This window comes from Scyliorhinus torazame, chromosome 12, assembly GCF_047496885.1.
Source record: "Scyliorhinus torazame isolate Kashiwa2021f chromosome 12, sScyTor2.1, whole genome shotgun sequence".
In the NCBI taxonomy this organism is placed as follows: domain Eukaryota; kingdom Metazoa; phylum Chordata; class Chondrichthyes; order Carcharhiniformes; family Scyliorhinidae; genus Scyliorhinus; species Scyliorhinus torazame.
Window position 1 is genome coordinate 158,035,551 of NC_092718.1, and position 19,406 is coordinate 158,054,956.

General features: G+C 47.4%; 1 protein-coding gene across 1 annotated transcript in view; it reads right to left on the reverse strand.

The window, feature by feature from the left end:
• The window catches only part of tmem120aa (transmembrane protein 120Aa), a 74,986-nt gene that overhangs the window by 18,524 nt on the left and 37,056 nt on the right, over positions 1 to 19,406 (reverse strand). Inside the window, exons 5-7 of the mRNA XM_072469247.1 lie at positions 18,790 to 18,885; positions 11,254 to 11,343; positions 9,705 to 9,770 (exon numbers count right to left, since the gene is read on the reverse strand). Coding sequence (XP_072325348.1) covers positions 9,705 to 9,770; positions 11,254 to 11,343; positions 18,790 to 18,885 — 252 coding nt within the window. The remainder of the gene's footprint in view (positions 1 to 9,704; positions 9,771 to 11,253; positions 11,344 to 18,789; positions 18,886 to 19,406) is intronic.

Consider the following 19,406-nt stretch of genomic DNA (forward strand, 5'->3'; position numbering starts at 1 on the left):
GGAAAAGGTTTTGGGGAAACTGAAAGGTCTGAAGGTGGATAAATCAGCCAGACCGGATGGACTACACCCCAGGGTTCTGAAGGAGATAGCGGAGGAGTTTTGGAGGCATTGGTGGTGATCTTTCAGGAAACACTGGAGGCACGGTGGGTCCCAGAGGATTGGAGAATAGCTGAAAATAGCTAATGTAATGTAACACCCCTGTTTAAGAAGGGAGGGAGGCAGAAGGCAGGAAATTATTGACCGGTTAGCCTGACTTCAGTTGTTGGGAAGATTTTAGAGTCTATTATTAAGGATGAGATTGCGGAGTACAGAAGTGCATGGTAAAACAGGACTGAGTCAGCACGGATTCGTCAAGGGGAGGTCATGTCTGACAAATCTGTTAGAATTCTTTGAGGAAGTAACAAGGATGTTAGACAAAGGAGAACTAGTGGACGTGATCTATTTGGGTTTCCAGAAGGCTTTTGACAAGGTGCCGTACAGGAGGCTGCTAAATAAGATGAGTCCATGGTGTTAGGGGCAAGGTACTGGCATGGATAGGGGATTGGCTGACTGGCAGAAGATAAAGAATGGGGATAAAGGGGTCCTTTTCAGGATGGCAGCCGGTGACTAGTGGTGTTCCACAGGGGTCGTGTTGGGACCACAGCTATTCACAATATACATTAACGATGTGAAAGAAGGAACTGAGGGCATTGTTGCTAAATTTATAGATGATATAAAGTTATGTAGAGGGACAGGTTGTGTTGAGAAAGCAGAGGGGTTGCAGAAGAGCCTGGATAAGCCAGGAGAGTGGGCAAAGTAGTGGTAGATGGAATACAATGTGGAAAAGTGTGAGGTTATGCACTTTGGTAGGAAGAATAGAAGCATAAACTATTTTCGAAATGGGAAAAGGCTTTGGAAATCAGAAGCACAAAGAGACTTAGGAGTCTCAGTTCACGATTCTCTTAAGGTTAACATGCAGAGACTTCCGGTGACAACAACGAGGGAGTAGGTCGCGCATTTGGTGGCTCCTGCTCTGGTCGGACTTTTGGACCATTACCCCTGACTTTGTTGCGTTTTTGAGCACTGAAATTGAAGGCGAAGTCAATTTGGCACTGGTTCCTGACATTAGTGTATGGAACGAAGGACCCCAAGGGATCGAAAAGGGAGAAATAAGAAGACAAGCAAGGGCTGGGTGGAGGTTTGGCAGAAGGCAATATGGCTGATGTTCAGACCCCTGCTGTGACTGCCCAACCATCAATGGAGGAGTTGATGCGGGTCATTCAAGAGGGCTTCGCTAGGCAGAAACTAGACTGCCTTGATCTGATAAAGGAATCGATCGATCGGCTGGAGCGCAGGCTGGATGCTCAGGATCGGACGATCCAGAAGCTGGAGAAAGCGCTGGCGGACCAGGAGGAGCACCAAACGGTGGTCGAGCTGGAGAAGGGGATGCTGACGGATCAGCAAAAGAGGCTGCTGGAGAAGGTAGAAGACCTGGAGAATAGAGCTCGCCGGCAGAACTTAAGAATTGTCGGTCTCCCAGAGGGGGCGGATGTTGGCGCGTTTGTGGCGAGTATGTTTCAGAAGCTTCTGGGGAGGGGGCTTTTCCCCGACAGTTGTAGGTGGACAGGACATATAGAGCGCTGGCGAGGAAGCCGCGGCCGGGGACCCCCCCCCCCCCAACCCCCTAGGGCGATGGTGGTCCGATTCCACAGGTTTTTGGACAAGGAGTGCATTCTCCAGTGGGCCAAGAGTACGCGGAGCTGCAAATGGGAGAACAGTATTTTGCGTGTCGACCAGGATCTGAGCGTGGAGGTGGCCAGAAGGAGGGCAAGCTTTAACCAAGTTAAGGCGATCCTGTTCAAGAAGCGGGTGAAATTTGGACCGTTATACCCGGCGCGTCTTTGAGTTACGCACGAGGACCAGCACCATTATTTTGAGTCGCCCGAAGACGCGATGGACTTTGCTAAGAGGAAAGGGCTGGTGCTGAACTAATAACTTTTGAGTGATGTTTATATGTTTTTATTGTTGGTTTTCTTCTGTAACTTGAGTTTGGTTGAGGAAGGGAGAAGTAAAAGTTATTTGGTTTCTGCGGGTGTTTTGGTGGGGGTGGCTGGTGGGGCTTTTTACTTTGTATTACTTTGATTTACACTAATGGGAGGTTTTCGGTGTGTTGTTCTTTTTGGGTTGTCTCTTATGTTAATTAGGCGATTGTTTGGGGCTGGTTTGATGAGGGAAGTGGTTTTGATGGGCAGGGGGGGGGGGGGGGCAGTGAGGGGACAATAGGTGGGAGACTTCTTGGGGCCGGAGGTGAGTGCCACCAGGCTAGCTGGGAGAGCTAGTCCACAGAAGCAAAGTGGGATGTGTGCATACGATTTATCTATGGCAGGGGTTAGGTTACAAAGTGTTGTTGCTTGGAGTGGGGGGTGGGGGGAGTTACTCTGCTGACGAGGGAGGGACGTAGGTGTCGGGACAGAGAGGTCGGTGGTGGGGGTTGCCAGGAGGCGGGCCGAGGGAAGCGCGGTGCATGGGCTGGTGGCGGGCCTAGGAAAGGGGGTAGCTGATCGGCGGAGGGGTGGGGCACGGTGCCCCCCAACTAGGCTGATCACTTGGAAGGTTAGAGGGGTGAATGGGCCGGTTAAGAGGGCACGTGTGTTCGCGCATTTGAGGGCTCTGAAGGCAGACGTGGTTATGTTGCAGGAGACGCACCTGAAAGTGGCGGATCAAGTTAGGTTAAGGAAGGGTTGGGTCAGTCAGGTCTTTCATTCGGGGCTGGACACCAAGACGAGAGGTGTGGCGATTTTGATCAACAAGTGGGTGCAATTTCAGGTGGGTAGTACAGCCTCGGGGGACGGGGGGGGGGGGGCATTATGCCATGGTTAGCGGTAAGCTGGAGGGGAGGAAGGTGGTCTTGGTTAATGTGTACGCGCCAAACTGGGACGACGTGGAATTTATAAAGAGTTTGCTGGGGAAGATACCTGACCTGGACTTGCACAAGCTGGTTATGGGGGGGGGATTTTAATACAGTCATCGATCCCGGCCTGGTCCGGTCGTGTTCGAAAACGGGCAGGGTGCCAGCAATGGCAAAGGAACTGATAGGGTTCATGGATCGACCCATGGAGGTTTAGGCAGCCGACGGGGAAGGAGTTTTCATTCTATTCGCATGTTCACAAGGTTTATTCCCAGATAGACTTTTTCATTTTGAGCAGGGATTTGCTGGCGGGGGTGGTGGACACGGGGTATTCGGCCATCACTATTTCGGGTCATGCCCCACATTGGGTGGAACTGCAGGTTCGTGAGGAGAGCTTCCAGCGCCCGCAATGGAGGTTGGATGTGGGGTTGTTGGCGGACGAGGCGGTGTGTGAGAGGCTGAGGAAGTGCATGCAGAACTACCTGCAGGTTAATGACATGGGGGAAGTCTCAGCAGCGGTGGTCTGGGAAGCGCTGAAGGCAGTGGTGAGGGGAGCGGATTTTGATCCGGGCGCATAGGGACAGGACGGATAGGGCAGAAACGGACCGACTTGTTAAGGAGATCTTACAGATAGACAGGAGGTATGCGGTGACCCCGGGGCTGGAGCTCTTAAAGGAGTGTCGGAAGTTGCAGGCTGAGTTTGGGGTAAGGCAGTGGAGCAGCTTAGATAGGCAAGGGAGGCGTTTTATGAACATGGGGAGAAGACCAGCCGAATGCTGGCACAGCAGCTTAGGAAGAGGGAGGCAGCTAGGGAAATAGAGAGGGTGGATGATGGGGATGGGAACTTGGTAGGGCAGTCGGCAGGGCTAAACAGGGTGTGCTGGGACTTTTACAGTAGGCTCTACCGCTCGGAACCCCCCCCCACGGGGCCGGAGGGGATGAGAAGCTTTTTGGACGGACTGACCTTCCCAACGGTGGGTAAGGAGCTGGTGGATGGGCTGGGGGCCCCGATTAGGGCCGAAGAAATAGCTGAGGGCTTGATGGCAATGCAGTCGGGTAAAGCCCCGGGGCCGGATGGGTACCCGGTGGAGTTTTATAAAAAGTTCTCGGGGATTTTAGGGCCGTTGCTGGTTAAAGTTTTCAATGAGGCTAGGGACAGAGGGGTGTGCCCCCGACGATGTCACAGGCCCCTATTTCGTTAATATTGAAGCGGGACAAGAACCCGGAGCTATGTGGGCCTTATAGGCCGATTTCCCTGCTTAATGTGGATGCCAAGTTGCTGGCCAAGATTTTGGCCTCCAGGATTGAAGATTGTGTGCCGGATGGGATTATGGAGGATCAGACTGGGTTTGTCAAAGGTCGGCAGTTGGTGGCCAATATAAGAAGACTGCTCAATGTGATCATGATGCCCCCAGAGGGTAGGGAGGTTGAGGTAGTGGTGGCAATGGATGCGGAAAAGGCGTTCGACCGGGTGGAATGGGACTATCTATGGGAGGTGCTGGGACGATTTGGGTTCGGTCGGGGCTTTATCGACTGGGTCAGGCTGTTGTACCAGGCCCTGGAGGCTAGTGAAGGACGAATAGGACGACCTCAGACTATTTTAGACTGTACCGGGGGACATGACAGGGGTGCCCCCTCTCCCCACTGTTGTTTGCGTGAGCTATAGAGCTGCTGGCAATTGCTCAGAGAGCTTCAAGGGGCTGGTTCTGGGGGGGGTGGAACATAGAGTTCCGCTGTACGCGGACAACTTGCTCTTTTACGTATCGGATCCAGGGGCGGGGATGGGGGAAATTATGGCGATTTTGGGGGAATTTGGTTGGTTTTCGGGGTACAAAATGAATATGACAAAGAGTGAGATGTTTAAGTCCAGGCGAGGGGTCAGGAGGGTCGGCTGAGGACACAAGTGGCGCGCGACTGGGGCCGGTTACAGAAGTTGAACTGGTTGAACAGATGAGGGGTGAGTTCTGGAGATGGAATGCGCTCGCGCTGTCATTAGCTGGGAGAGTGCAGACGGTCAAAATGACGGTCCTGCCGAGATTTCTGTTCGTATTCCGCGGTCCTTTTTCAAGAGGGTAAATGAAATAATTCTGGGCTTTGTGTGGACGGGTAAGTCCCCGCGAGTGAAGGTGATGCTCGAGCAGAATCGGGGGGAGGGGGGGCTTGCGCTGTTGAATTTTAGTAATTATTACTGGGCGGCTAACATAGCCATGATAAGGGAGTGGGTGGTGGGGGCAGGGTCGGTTTGGGAGCGGATGGAGGCATCTTCGTGTAGGGGCACCAGTCTGGGGGTGTTGATAACGGCACCTCTGCCGTTCCCGCCGGCAAGGTACTCCACCAGCCCGTAGTGGTGGCGGCCCTGAGAATTTGGGGTCAGTGGAGGAGGTACGCTGGCGCAGTGGGAGCATCGGTCTGGTCCCCAATATGTGACAATCACCGGTTTGCCCCGGGGAGCTTGGATGGGGGGGTTTCGAGTATGGCGAAGGGCGGGAATTGAGAGGATGGGGGACTTGTTTTTAGAGGGGAGCTTCCCTAGCTTGAGGGCGCTGGAGGAGAAGTTTGGGCTGGCAAGGGGGAACGAATTTAGATATTTACAGGTGCGGGACTTTCTGCGCAGGCAGGTACCATCCTTCCCACTCCTGCCACTAAGGGGGACCCAGGATAGGGTCGTGTCTAGGGGATGGGTGGGAGAGGGGAGCGTCTCGGACATCTACAAAGAACTCATGGAGGCGGAGGAGACGCAGACCAAGGAGCTGAAGCGTAGGTGGGAGGAGGAGATTGGTGGCGAGATGGAGGATGACTTATGGGCGGACGTCTTGAGCAGAATCAACGCGCCAGCGACATGCGCCAGGCTCAGCTTGATCCAATTCAAGGTGGTCCACCGTGCCCACATGACAGTGTGCCGGATGAGTAGATTCTTTGGGGTGGAGGACAGGTGTGTAAAATGTGCGGGAGGACCAGCGAACCATGTCCACATGTTCTGGGCGTGTCCAAAACTTCGGGGATATTGGCAGGGGTTTGCGGACACCATGTCCAGAGTATTGGAAACAAGGGTGGCAATGAGTCCAAAGGTGGCGATTTTTGGGGTGTCGGAAATCCCGGGAGTCCAGGGGGAGAAAGAGGCCTTTGCTCCCCTGGTAGCCCGGAGACGGATACTGCTAGCTTGGAGGGACTCAAAGCCCCTGAGTCGGAGACCTGGCTAACTGACATGGCGAGCTTTCTCGGACTAGAGAAGATTAAGTTCGCCCTGAGAGGGTGCTAGGGTTCGCCCGGAGGTGGCAACCACTCATCGACCTCTTCGCGAAGGATTAGTCGTTAGCGGGGGGGGGGGGGTGTCCCATGTCTGAGGAAGGATGTGCTGGCCTTGGAGAGGATCCAGAGGAGGTTCACAAGAATGATCCCTGGAATGAAGGACTTGTCATATGAGGAACGGTTGAGAACTCTGGGTCTGTACTTGATGGGAGTTTAGAAGGATGAGGGGGTGTCTCATTGAAACTTACAGAATACGGAGAGGTCTAGATAGAGTGAACGCAGAGAGGATATTTTTCACGAGCAGAAGAAACTAGAACCAGAGGGCACAATCTCAGACTGAAGGGACGATGCTTTAAAACAGAGATGAGGAGGAATTTCCTCAGCCAGAGGGTGGTGAAACTGTGGAACTCATTGCCGCAGAAGTCTGTGGAGGCCAAGTCACTGAGTGTTTTTGAGACAGAGATAGATGGGTTCCTGATTAATAAAGGGATTAGGGGTTATGGGGAGAAGGCAGGAGAATGGGGATGAGATACAGGTCAGCCATGATTGAATGGCGGAGCGGACTCGATGGGCCAACTGGCCTACTTCTGCTCCTATGTCTTTTGGTCTTATGCCACCCACATTGCAAAGGGTAAAGGAGAGTGAAAGAGAGAGAGATTGATAAAGAAAGAAACTAGAGATGGGCAGGGAAGAGAGAAAGTGAGAGAGTCGGAAACATAGAAAATAGGAGCAGGTGGCCATTCGGCCCTTCAAGCTTGCTCCTCCATTCACCGTGATCATGGCAGATAATCTAACTCAATAGCTGATCCCGCGTTCCCCCTATCCATCGATTCCCTTTAGCCCCAAGTGCTATATCTAACTTCTTCTTGAAAACATACAATGTTTTGGCCTCAGCTGCTTTCTGTGTTAGTAAATTCCACAGGCCGACCACTCTCTGGGTGAAGAAATGTCTCCTCATCTCTGCCCTAAATGGTCTAGCCCGTATCCTCAGACTGTGACCCCTGGTTCTGGACACCCTCACCATTGGGAACATCCTCCCTGTATCTACCCTGTCGAGTCTTGTTAGAAGTTTATAGGTTTCGGAGATCCCCCCTCATTCTTCTGAACTCCAGCGAATACAATCCTAACCGATGCAATCTCTCCTCATACGTCAGTCCCGCCATCCCAGGAATCAGTCTGGTAAAACCTTTGCTGCACTCCCTTATAGCAAGAACATCCTTCCTCAGATAAGGAGTCCAAAAGTGCACACAATATTCCAGGGGTGGTCTAACCAAGGCCGTGTATAATTACAGTAAGATATCCCTGCTCCTGTACTCGAATCCTCTCACAATGAAGGCCAATATACCATTTGTCTTCTTCACTGTCTGCTGTACCTGCATGCTTAATTAATGAGCTTGAGGAACAAATGAATAACTGAATGAGCTTGGTTTTATTTAGCATCATTCACTGCTCATTTGTAAATGGCAGCTGATTAGTGTACAGATTGTGACAAATGTGTAACAAACGGGTTAGGGGCCATGTAGAAGCTGGTCTCCTCATTTCTCCACGTCATCATGCACGAGGAATGGCAGGGGTGAAGTGCAGCTTCTCCATACAAATCACTGACACCAGAGGACCAATGTAATCAGCTAAACAATCAGACACTTTACCACTGCTAGAACCCAGTGATGGCAGGGAGGGAGAGCACAGAGGTACAGCCCTGTCACACTCACATTTCCTAGTACAGCACCCGACCCCGCCCCCCCATATAATTTTAGTATTTTTACTATAATGCTTACACATCATAGAATCATTACAGTGCAGGAGGTGGTCATTTGGCTCAGTGCGTCTGTACCTGCTCTCTAAACGAGCATTATGATTTAGTGTAATTCCCCTGCCTTTTTCCCGTACCCTGCACATTGTTTCTTATCCAATGCCCTCTTGAATGCCTCGATTGAACCGGCCTCCTCTACACTTCCAGGCAGCACACTCCAGACCCAACTCGCTGTTTGGAAAAATAAATTCTCAAATCACATTTGTTTCTTTTGCAAATCACTTTAATTCTGTGCCCTCTTGTTCTTGACCCATTTTACGAGCAGGAACAGTTTCTCCCCAGCTACTTTGTCCACCCCCACCTCCCCAAACTCATGATTTTGAACATCTCCGTCAGATCTCCTATTAGCCTTCTTCTCTCCAAGGAGAACAATCCAATCTATCCTCAAGAAGCATAACCTCAACTAAAGCCTTTGATTAAATGACAGCCTCGCCACCCAGGGGAAAGGCAGAGTTTTAACTACCGCATCTGGAGCTCCATGGTGGCCAGATATCCAATTATTGCGAGTTACTAACCTTGCGTTTAGCATGGCCAATCCACCTAACCTCCACATCTTTGGACTGCAGTCACTTCCTCCAACAGCAATATATCCTTCCCAAAATTTGCCACCCAGATATAAAGGACTGCATTCTATTCCATTCTTTGGACCTCCATTGTCTTTAGCTTTTCCAATTTAGAAAGTACTGGTTTTATCCTTTTTAGGTCTAAGGTGAATGACTTTACATTTGACTGCATTGAAATCCATTTACTACATGCAGTTTTGCCCACTCACTTAATCCATCTCTCGGTAATTTTGGGCATCCATCTGAACCGCTTACAATGCCAGCCACCTTTGTGTCATCAGCAAATTTGAATATGTGACTACTTTCTATGCTAATAAGTATGGTGAGAGTTTGAGGTCCCAACATAAATCCCTGTGGGCCACCATTCGTTCCATCCTACCAATTAGAGTACCTGCCCCAGGTCTTCTGCCATTCAGCCAATTTCCCAACCAGGTCAATGATTTGCCCTCGATTCCATAGACTTTAACTTTAGTTGAATGTTTCTCATGAGGAACTTTATGAAATGTATTTTGGGGGTTCATGTCAAGTGTAAAGCACAAACATTTCCCCATCCACTACTTCAGTCACCTCTTCAGAAAATTCACACAGGTTCGTCAGACATGGTCAGTCCTCAGCTCAGTTGGCTGGGTTACTGACTTCGTGATGCAAAGCGAGACCAACAGCGCGGGTGCAATTCCCGTCCCGGCTGAGGTTATTCATGAGGCCCCGCCTTCCCAACCTTGCCCCTCGCCTGAGGTATGGTGATCCTCAGGTTAAATCACCACCAGTCAGCTCTCCTGCTCAAAGGGCCTGTGGTCATCTGAGACTATGGCGACTTTTAACTCTTTACAAATAAATGCTAGCCCTCTCTGATCAACTGAAAAGCTTCAAGGTGTTCAGTCTCTCTATTTTATTGATAAACTCTCATAATGTCCACACAGCATACGGTGGGTTATAATAGCGGCGTGACAGGCGGCAATCTCAAAGAAAGGTTTCCGAACCGGGGGAACTTTGGAGGATTATCGCTGGGCCATCTACCTTGTTTTCATCTACTTTTTTCAAAAACCCTGGTGTGGTACTGGCGGCGTCTCGCCGTTTGGGCCTGATTCAGGAAACACGCAGCACAGACAAAAGAAAAGTTGTTAAAACAGAAATCTGCTTCACAGTCTCACTACGCCACCTATTGTTGTGGATTGTGGATTGTTGTACTCACCAGGTCAGCATGACGCCAGACAGGAAGGCCGAAACATAATGATGCATTACCCACCAGCCTTTAATCCTGGTGAAACATAACCAATGTTCAACAAAATAAAACACTTTCAACGTTTTAAGACTGTACTTGAAAGCGGGTTAAGAAACTGCCCCACGCAGTGGGTACGCTGGTCAGAACCAGAGAGTCCAGGTTTCAATTCACAACTGTGCTGAACTTGCAAACAGGGCAGAAGAAGGGCTGATAAACTTGTGATTTGAGGCCTAGCCTTGGCGGGATTGGGAGGGAATAGCGGGAGGGGAGAGGAAACAGCCTGGGTGACTGTAATATACCAGGCTTATCGTTGTTTGCCCAATAAGTTTGCAAATAGTTTGACAGAGGCCTTTGGAATTCAGAAAAGCTAGGCAGCGACTCCTGCTGGCAAGTGCATGTGTTCACATGTCAGTCGAATATAGCACTGGACTGGGCCATGATGTCTCCACAGTCAAGTAGTTAATACTGCCTCAGCTTTCAAGGGGAGATGGGCAACATGGCGGTCTACCATCACCAATGGGATCAGAATCATCGATTCAGAGAGACAGGCAAGAGGATTGGACATTTTTTTAAACTTTGTACAATCTAAGCTTATTTCATGATTATTCCTCCTTTCACTTGTGGTAACTTTGTTTTGCATAAGGGAGCAGACAATACTTCTCGATTTGTGTGTGCGCGGGAGAATTGATTTGAGATTTATAAGAGACAGTTGACGAACACGATTAACACAGGCCAATAATCCAGGGGAACATTGCCAGACTGAATCAATCTGAATTTACCTCTGTGTGGCTTTATTTTAAAATCAAGAACGGAAGGGAAGGCTCGTGGTACGAGAAATAATTGGACAATGCCAAGGGTGTGTTTTAAATAGTTATGCGTTCTAAAGTCCAAAGAAGGAACAAGCTTGTGCAGACCGTTGTGTTCAATTCCAATTCAGAAGGAAATGGGAGCGCTTATGCAATGATGCTTTCCAGTCTTCACAAAAACAAGAGGGGAAAATTCAGAGATGCAAATGTTGATGACCTGGAGGTCGGTTAGATCAAGTCGTGATGGACGCGTTGGGGTCTGGCAGGGAGAAAGGGATCCTTTAAAGAGCCCAAACTATTTGCGCAGCGTTTTTTTATTTTTCATTTGTTCCTGGGATTATGAGCAAGCCCAGCATTTGTTGCCCATCCTGTTTTTCCCTCTGCCAGCAGTTAAGAGTCAACCACATTGCTCTGGGTCTGGAGTCACATGTAAGCTGGACCAGATAAGGATGGACGGTTTCCTTCCCTACAGGACATTAGTGAACCAGATGGGTTTTTACAACAATCGATAGTTTCATGGTCACCATTACTGAGATGAGCTTTCAGTGTCGGATATTTTTTTAAAACATAATCTAGCTGCCGTGGTAGAATTTCAACCCGTGTCCCTGAGAGCCTGGGCCTCTTGATTATTAGTTCAATAACATCACCGCTACACCACCGTCTCCCACAGAAGTGAGGGGAGTTGTTGGGTTTTCCAGAATCCTGGTTCTTACCTGGATCCGTTGTTGATGAGGATGCTCTCTCGAATTGTGAGCGTGCAGTAATACCACACCAAGAGGAAGTTGAACACGGAATCGACCACCCTACCCAAGAACAAATAAAAACAAAGGCAAAGGAGTTGTTAATCTTTAACTCTGTACTTAAAAACATTTGGAATCGGCAACAAATTAACTGTAAAATAGAGTTTATTTGAACTGCAGGAGCAACGAGCAGTTGCTATGCGAATCACAGTGACTGGCATATATCAGAACAGAATCTAAATCTGTATTAAACTATTGACAGAGAAATGGTGCTTCAGTACATGGTATATCCAGTAGATATAAGGCCTGTCTTCATAGCTCTGCAAATTTATTCAGAGTAACAGCTCTGGAAGATCCTGGGTTTGATGCCTTGTCTGTACTGAGTTTAGCTCAGGTCACTTTATGCAATGGGAGGACTGGTCTCAGTACTAATGAATTAGGGAAGTAGAAACCTCCCAAAATCTCCACTCATGGGTACCGTTCACATTACGGTATGTGTTCATAGAATCATATGGCACAGAAGGAGGCCATTCAGCCCATCGAGCCCTTGCCAGCTCGCTGTAGAGCAAACCAGACAGTCACATTTCCCCCAATCTATAACGTAGCCCAGCTAGCATATTTCCTTCAAACGCCAATCCAATTTCCTTTTGAAATCATTGAACGTCTCTGCTTCCTCCACCCTCATAATCAGCGAGTTCCAACTTGTCACAACTCGCTGCGTAATACAGTTCTTCCTCACATCCCCCCCATCCCCCAAAACCTTAAATCTGTCCCCTAGACCTTACAGCATTAGTTAATGAGAACAATTTCTCCTTGTCTACTCTATCTAAACCAGTCATAATCTTGTAACACCTCGATCAGATCTCCCTAACATAAACAATCTCAGCTTCTAACTAAAATCCCACATCCCTGGAACAATTCTGGTAAATCTCCTCTCAAGAACCTTCACATCCCTTCTAAAGTGTGAGACCATAACTGGAACATAGGAACAGGAGTACGCAATTCAGCTTCTTGAGCCAGCCCCGCTATTTTATGAGATCATGGCTGACCTGTGGCCTAACTCTATATACCTGCCATTGGCCCATATTCCTTAATATCTTTGCTCAACAAATATCTATCTCAGATTTAGAATTAACAACTGTTCCAGCTTCAACTGCTGTTTGTGGGGGAGAGTTGCAAACCTCTACCACCCTTTGAGCGAAGAAGTGCTTCTAAAATCTTCCCTGAACTGTCTAGCCCTAAATTCTAGACTATGCCCTCTAGTTTAGAATCTCCAACCAGTGGAAATAGTTTATCTTTATCTACTGCGTCTTTCTCTGTTAATATCTTAAACACCTCGATCAGATTTCTGGATGAAATACTCAACCTGTGGTCTACCCAGAGCTGCAGAAAGGTTCAGCACAAAGGCCCTGTTTTTGTACTCTATACCTCTCTTTATGAAGCACAAGTTCACATCTGTTTTGCCTCTCAATGTGTCCTGCCACCTTCAAAGATCGGTGCACATGCAAGGATCCTCTGTCCTTGCAAATTCTTCAGATCTGTGCCATTAAGCTTATATTGCCTCTGTCTATCTCTTCAGACAAATTCCCTCACATTTTCCTACACTGAATATCATCTATCACTTGTCTGCCAATTCTGCTGGGCTATGTGTTGTTGCAGTCAATTGGTATCGATATCACCGACATCTCCAAGTTTGGTATAATTAGCATATTGTGAAATATAGTAATAATCTTTATTAGCGTCATTATTAGCGGGTTTGTTTCATTTCACAAGTAGGCTTAACACTGCAATGAAGTTACTGTGAAAATTCCAATATGCAAGTCATTTATATATCAAAAAATCAGTGGTCCTAGCACTGACCCTAGGGAAACACCAGTCTACCATCCTCCAGTCTGAACAAGAACAACCATTTACCACAACTTGCTGTTTTTCTGTACTTAACCCATTTTATTAGCCCAGCTGACAAGGACTCTTATTCCACAAGCCTCAATTTTGGTAACCAGCCTTTTATATGGTACTTTGTCAAACACTGTCCTGAAATCCATTTAAATAACATCCATTACATTCCCTTCATCAACCTTTTCCATTAATTCATGAAAAAGTTTAATTAGATGAGTCAAAGGTGACAAATCCTTTCAGGTTCTCCTTAATTAATTCAAACCTCTCCAAGTGCCTGTTAAACTTTTTCCCTGATCATCGTCTCGAAAACCTTACCCATCATTGACATTAAACTGACTGGCCTGTAGTTATGAGGAACGTTTCCTTAACAAGGGTGTCAATTTGCCACTTTCCAATTCTCAAGATCATTCCCTGTTATCTAGGGAAGATTAGAATATTATGGCATTCCCGTCCGCTATCTCCAATGCCACCTTCATTAGCAACCCAGGTGGCAAACCATCCAGACCAGGCGACTTATCCACTCTCAAGCATAGCCTGCTTTTCCAGTATATCCTATCAATTTTCACTCCATCTATTACCTCTAACATCTCCACTTCCACTGATATTTTGTCAGCATCCTCTGCCTTGGTAAACACAGATATAAAGTAGTCATTAATTATTCTAGACTTTCCCTGTGCCTCATATATTGACCTCTTTGTCCCTATTGGTCCCATCCTGCCGATTAAGTACGTGTTCACTATTGACATGAGAATAGAGGATTATTTGGGTTGCCTTTTATGTTAACCGCCATTCTGTTCCCATATTTTCTCTATGCCTGTCTCTGAGTGCAGGATCTGACTTAACCATTTCCATACGAACATATGAAATAGGAGAAGTAGGCTATTCGGCCCTTCGAGACTGCTCCACCATTCAATAAGATGATGGCCGATCAGTTTGTGTTTAATTCCACATTCCCTCCTTTCCCCTTGCCCAACAAGAATTTATCTACCTTAAAGAATATTTAATAACCCCTGCTTCCACCGCCTTCTCAGGCAGGGTGTTCTAAAGTCCCACAGCACTCTGAGAAACGATTTTTCCTCATCTCCGCCCTATAGGGACAACACCTAGGGCGAAATTCTTCGGAAACGGCGCGATGTCCGCCGACTGGCGTCCAAAACGGCGCAAATCAGACGGGCATCACGCCGCCCCAAAGGTGCAGAATGCTCCGCATCTTTGGGGGCCGAGCCCCAACCTTGAGGGGCTAGGTCAGCGCTGGACGAATTTCCGCCCCGCCAGCTGGCGGAAAAGGCCTTTGGTGCCCCGCCAGCTGGCGCGGAAATGACATCTGCGGGCGGCGCATGCGCGGGAGCGTCAGCGGCCGCTGACAGCTTCCCACGCATGCGCAGTGGAGGGAGTCTCTTCTGCCTCCGCCATGGTGGAGACCGTGGCGGAGGCGGAAGGGAAAGACTGCCCCCACGGCACAGGCCCGCCTGCGGATTGGTGGGCCCCGATCGCGGGCCAGGCCACCGTGGGGGCACCCCCCGGGGCCAGATCGCCCCGCGCCCCCCCCAGGACCCCGGAGCCCGCCCACGCCACCTTGTCCCGCCGGTAAGGTAGGTGGTTTAATTTACGCCGGCGGGACAGGCATTTTAGCGGCGTGACTTCGGCCCATCCGGGCCGGAGAATCGAGCGGGGGGGCCCCGCCAACCGGCGCGGCCCTATTCCCGCCCCCAACGAATATCCGGTGCCGGAGACTTCGGCAACCGGCGGGGCGGGATTCACGCCAGCCCCCGGCGATTCTCCGACCCGGCGGGAGGTCGGAGAATTTCGCCCCTAATTTTAAAACAGTGACCCCTAGTTTTGGACTCACTGACAAGAGGAAACATTCTTCCCATGTCCACCTTGTTCAGGATTTTATAAACTTCAACCAAAGTCACCCGTTACACTTCTAAACTCCAGTGGAAACAAGCCCAGTCTGCCCAACCTTTCCTCAAGACATCCCGCTCATTCCAGATATCAATCTAGTAAATTTCCTCTGAAACCGCCTCCAGTGCATTTACATCCTTCCGCAAATAGAGACCAAATTACACACAGTATCTGAGCTGCTGTCACACCAATACACTGTATAACTGAAGCATAACATCTTCTCGTAATAAAGAATATTCCATTAACCTTCTTTATCACTACACCTGTACACTAACTTTTTATGACTCCTGCACTTCAATTCCTCTGCACCTCAGCATTCTGCAGTCGTTCTCCGTTTTAATACTCTTTTTTAATTCTTCCTGCCAAAGTGAACAACGTCACACTTTCCCACATTATATGCCATCTGCCAGATTTTTGCCCACTCAATCAACCTATCTATATCCGTCTGCGATCTCCTTACGTCTTCTTCACAACATACTTGAGAACATAGAACATAGAACAGTACAGCACAGTCCTATCTTTCTTTATGGTGTCTGCAAATTTAGTTACCATGCCTTCATCTAAGTCAACCATGTAAACTGTAAAATCACAGACCCCTACGGGACTCCACTGGTCACATCCTGCCAATCAGATAAAAACCCATTTATGCATACTCTCGGTCTTCTGCCAGCCAGCTATCTTCTATTCATGTTAATATGTTATCCCTTACACTGAGCTTTTATTTTCCGCAATAACCTTTGATGTGGCATCTTATTAAATGCCTTCTGGAAATCCAAGTACAGCATGTCTACAGGCTCCACTTTATCCACAACACATGTTACTCCTTCAAAGAACTCAAGTAAATTGGTTATACACGATTTCCTTTTCATGAAACCATAACAACTCTTCCCAATGAGGTTTTTCCAAGTACCCAGCTTTAACCTCTTTTAATGATTGATTCTAACACGATCCCAAAGACAGATGTCAAGCTAACTGACATTGGTTTCCTGTTTTCTGCCTCCCTCCCTTCTTGAATATTTGCTCCTTTCCAGTCTGATGGAATCTTTCCAGAATCTAGCAAATTTTGGAAAATTAACACCAGCACATCTACTATTTCATTAGCCACCTCTTTTAAGACCCTAGGATGACATCCATCAGGACCCGGAGACTTGTCAGCCCGCAGCCCCATCAGTTTGCTCAGTACTACTTCCCTTTTTAAAAAATATAAATTTAGAGTACCCAATTAATTTTTTCCAATTAAGGGGCAATTTAGTGTGGCCAACCCACCTAACCTGCACATCTTTCGGTTGTGGGGACGAAACCCACGCAAACACGGGGAGCATGTGCAAACTCCACACAGTGACCCACAGCCGGGATCGAACCTGGGACCTCAGCGCCGTGAGACAGCAGTGCTAACCCACTGCGCCACTGTGCTGCCCCTCAGTACTACTTCCTTAGTGATAGTAATTTCACCAGGTTCCTCTCTCCCCTCCAACTCCCGGTTTACAGTTATTACCGGAATGTTTCTTGTATCTTCTATAGGGAATACAGAAGCCGAATGAATATTTGTTAATTTCATCCGCCATTTACTTGTCATCTACTATTAACTCCCCATTGTCACTCTCCTGAGGACCAACATTCACTTTACTTCTCTTTCCCATTTAAATACCTATAGAAACTCTTGCTATCTATTTTTATATTTCTACCTAGCTTCTTTCATGCTCGAATTTCTTTCTCCTGATTAATCTTTTTGTCATTCTGTTGTTCTTTATATTCTGACTAATCATCTGACCTGCCACTTATTTTGCACGATTATTTTTTTTCCTCATGTTTAAAGCTTTCCTTAATTTCTTTAGTTAACAATGGATAGTGGCTCCTCCCTTTAGAATTTGTCTTTATAGCAGGAATATACTCATTCTGAGTATTCTGAAATATTGCCTGAAATGTCTGCCACTGCTTGTCCAGTGATCTATCCCCTAGCCAGTAACCCAGTTAACTACACCTCGTGCAGCTTTCATGCCTGCATTATTGCCCCTTCTTAGGTTTAAGATACTAGTCTGAGACCCACTCTTCTCCCTTTCAAACTGGATTTAAAATTCAATCATATTGTGATCACTGATACCTGGGAGTGCCTTAAGAGGTCATTAAATTGTCCCATTACATTACATAATACTAAGTCTAAAATAACCTTCTCTCTGGTTGATTCCAGAAGCTATTGCTGGAAGAATCAATCACAAAGCATTCTAAAAATATCTCACCCAGGCTACTATTGCCAATCTGACTTTTCCTGTTCATATGTAGATTAAAGTCACCCATGATTATTCCTGCTCCTTTAACACAAGCATGCATTATTTTTTCTTATATACTTTCCTCTGCATTGTGGTTACTGGGAGGGGACCTGCAGATCACACCCACTAGTGACTTATTCCACCTAAACCGATATTACATCCTGATCGCCTGAAACAAGTTCATTTCTCTTTTTTTATAAATTTAGAGTACCCAATTCATTTTTTCCAATTAAGGGACAATTTAGCGTGGCCAATCCACCTACCCTGCACATCTTTTGGTTTGTGGGGGTGAAACCCACGCAGACACAAGGAGAATGTGCAAACTCCACACAGACAGTGACCCAGGACCGGGAACGAACCTGCTAACCACTGCGCCACCGTGCTGCCCTTGCACTGTAGGAATTCTATGGTTCAAACAGATTCCAGCCTGTAAATCATTTCCAGCCACCCAATCAAATCAAAGTAACTGGTAACCCATTCGGAAAGAAGACGGAAAACATGTTTTTCTATATGTATTGTAGCGATGTGAGGCTCAAGCTCCAGTCCGTGAATTAACAATGGTTTATCAGAACAACTGTTACAGAACAAGAAAATAAAGGCTCGAAACTCCGACTCCTGGAACAAGCCCGAGTGAATCTCCAACTGCGCTCCCCATTGGGCCAGTGGGTCACATGACCCTTTCGGGAAAACGCCTCTTAAAGCACTACAACACCACATTATAGCACCTTTCATGACACCAGGATGTGACAACGCATTTTACAGACAGCTAATGTGCTGCTGTAAAGTCAGAAATGAGGCAGCCAATTTGCAGATAGCAATATCCCACAATGTGATAATAGCCAGTGATGTTGGTTCAGGGATAAACAATGTTCAGGTAACTGGAAACAACTCCTCCGTCCTGCTTCAAAATAGTGCAGTGGGACCTTTTCCGTCCACCTGTTGGGACAGACCTGGCCTTGGTTTAACACCTCCTCTAAAAGATTGCCCCTCCGATGGTGCGGCACTCCCTCAGGACCGCACTGGAGTATGAACTTGGGTTCCATGCTCAAGTCTCTGGAACAGGACTACAACCCATAACCCACATGGCCAACACCTATGGGACTTGCAACCTGCAAAAGCAGCAGGCTTCTATGAAACTGTTTCAAACTTTGAGAGATGGGAAAAAGGTACCTGCGGCTAGTTTTCAAAAATCTACTGAAAAACTCAAACATGACAGTGAGCATGCAATGGTATCAGACTGGTATCTAAATGGTAGATCAGATACAATCCCGACTGCTCTCACGTTAGGGATCCTGTTGTGTCTCATGCGCTGAATGGAGAATATCTGTTATCTGCTGCGACATCATGGGGCCGCTGGGGGGGGGGGGGGGGGGGAGGTAGTGAGAAGGGGAACTTCCCAATAGCGCCATTACTCTGCATTCTTCGACCAACATCTCACCTGGAGTTTAGCAAGAATCTGCAGGTGAAGGAAATGAGAAGGAGGATGATGGTGAGATATAGTTTGAACTTCTCATACTCATCCTTGTAGGCAAACCTGCAGGAGGGGAAAAAATGAAGATGGTCTCATTTAAGATTACCGCGAAGTAGGAAAGCTTAATTATGATAATTATTTACAATTTGTTTGTAGTTCAGTTTTGGCATTAGTCAAATAATTAAAGTATGTCAATCCAATATGGTTTAATGCTGAATTCTGGGATACTAGCTAATCACATCACTTGGTCTTAGCATCACACTGAAACAGGAAAAACATACGGCTATTAAGCCAGTGACGCAGGACATCAAGGTTGAACAATTACTGGTGTGGAACTATCCACCCTCCCTTGCAATTATCAGCTGCGCTCTCCAAATTCAAAGATCTGTTAGTTGCAACTAAAAATAAGTGTTGAAACTTTCTGCCTTGTGCCTTAATTTAGTGCAGTTTAACTTCTGATGTTTAAAAGAATCATTTTCTTTTACAGTATGTAAGCATCTTTGATTTTGTAAGCTTAGAATTAAGTTCTGCAATTAGCTTTTATAACTTTATAGTATTTTTAAAATGTCAATATGTTAGTTGAA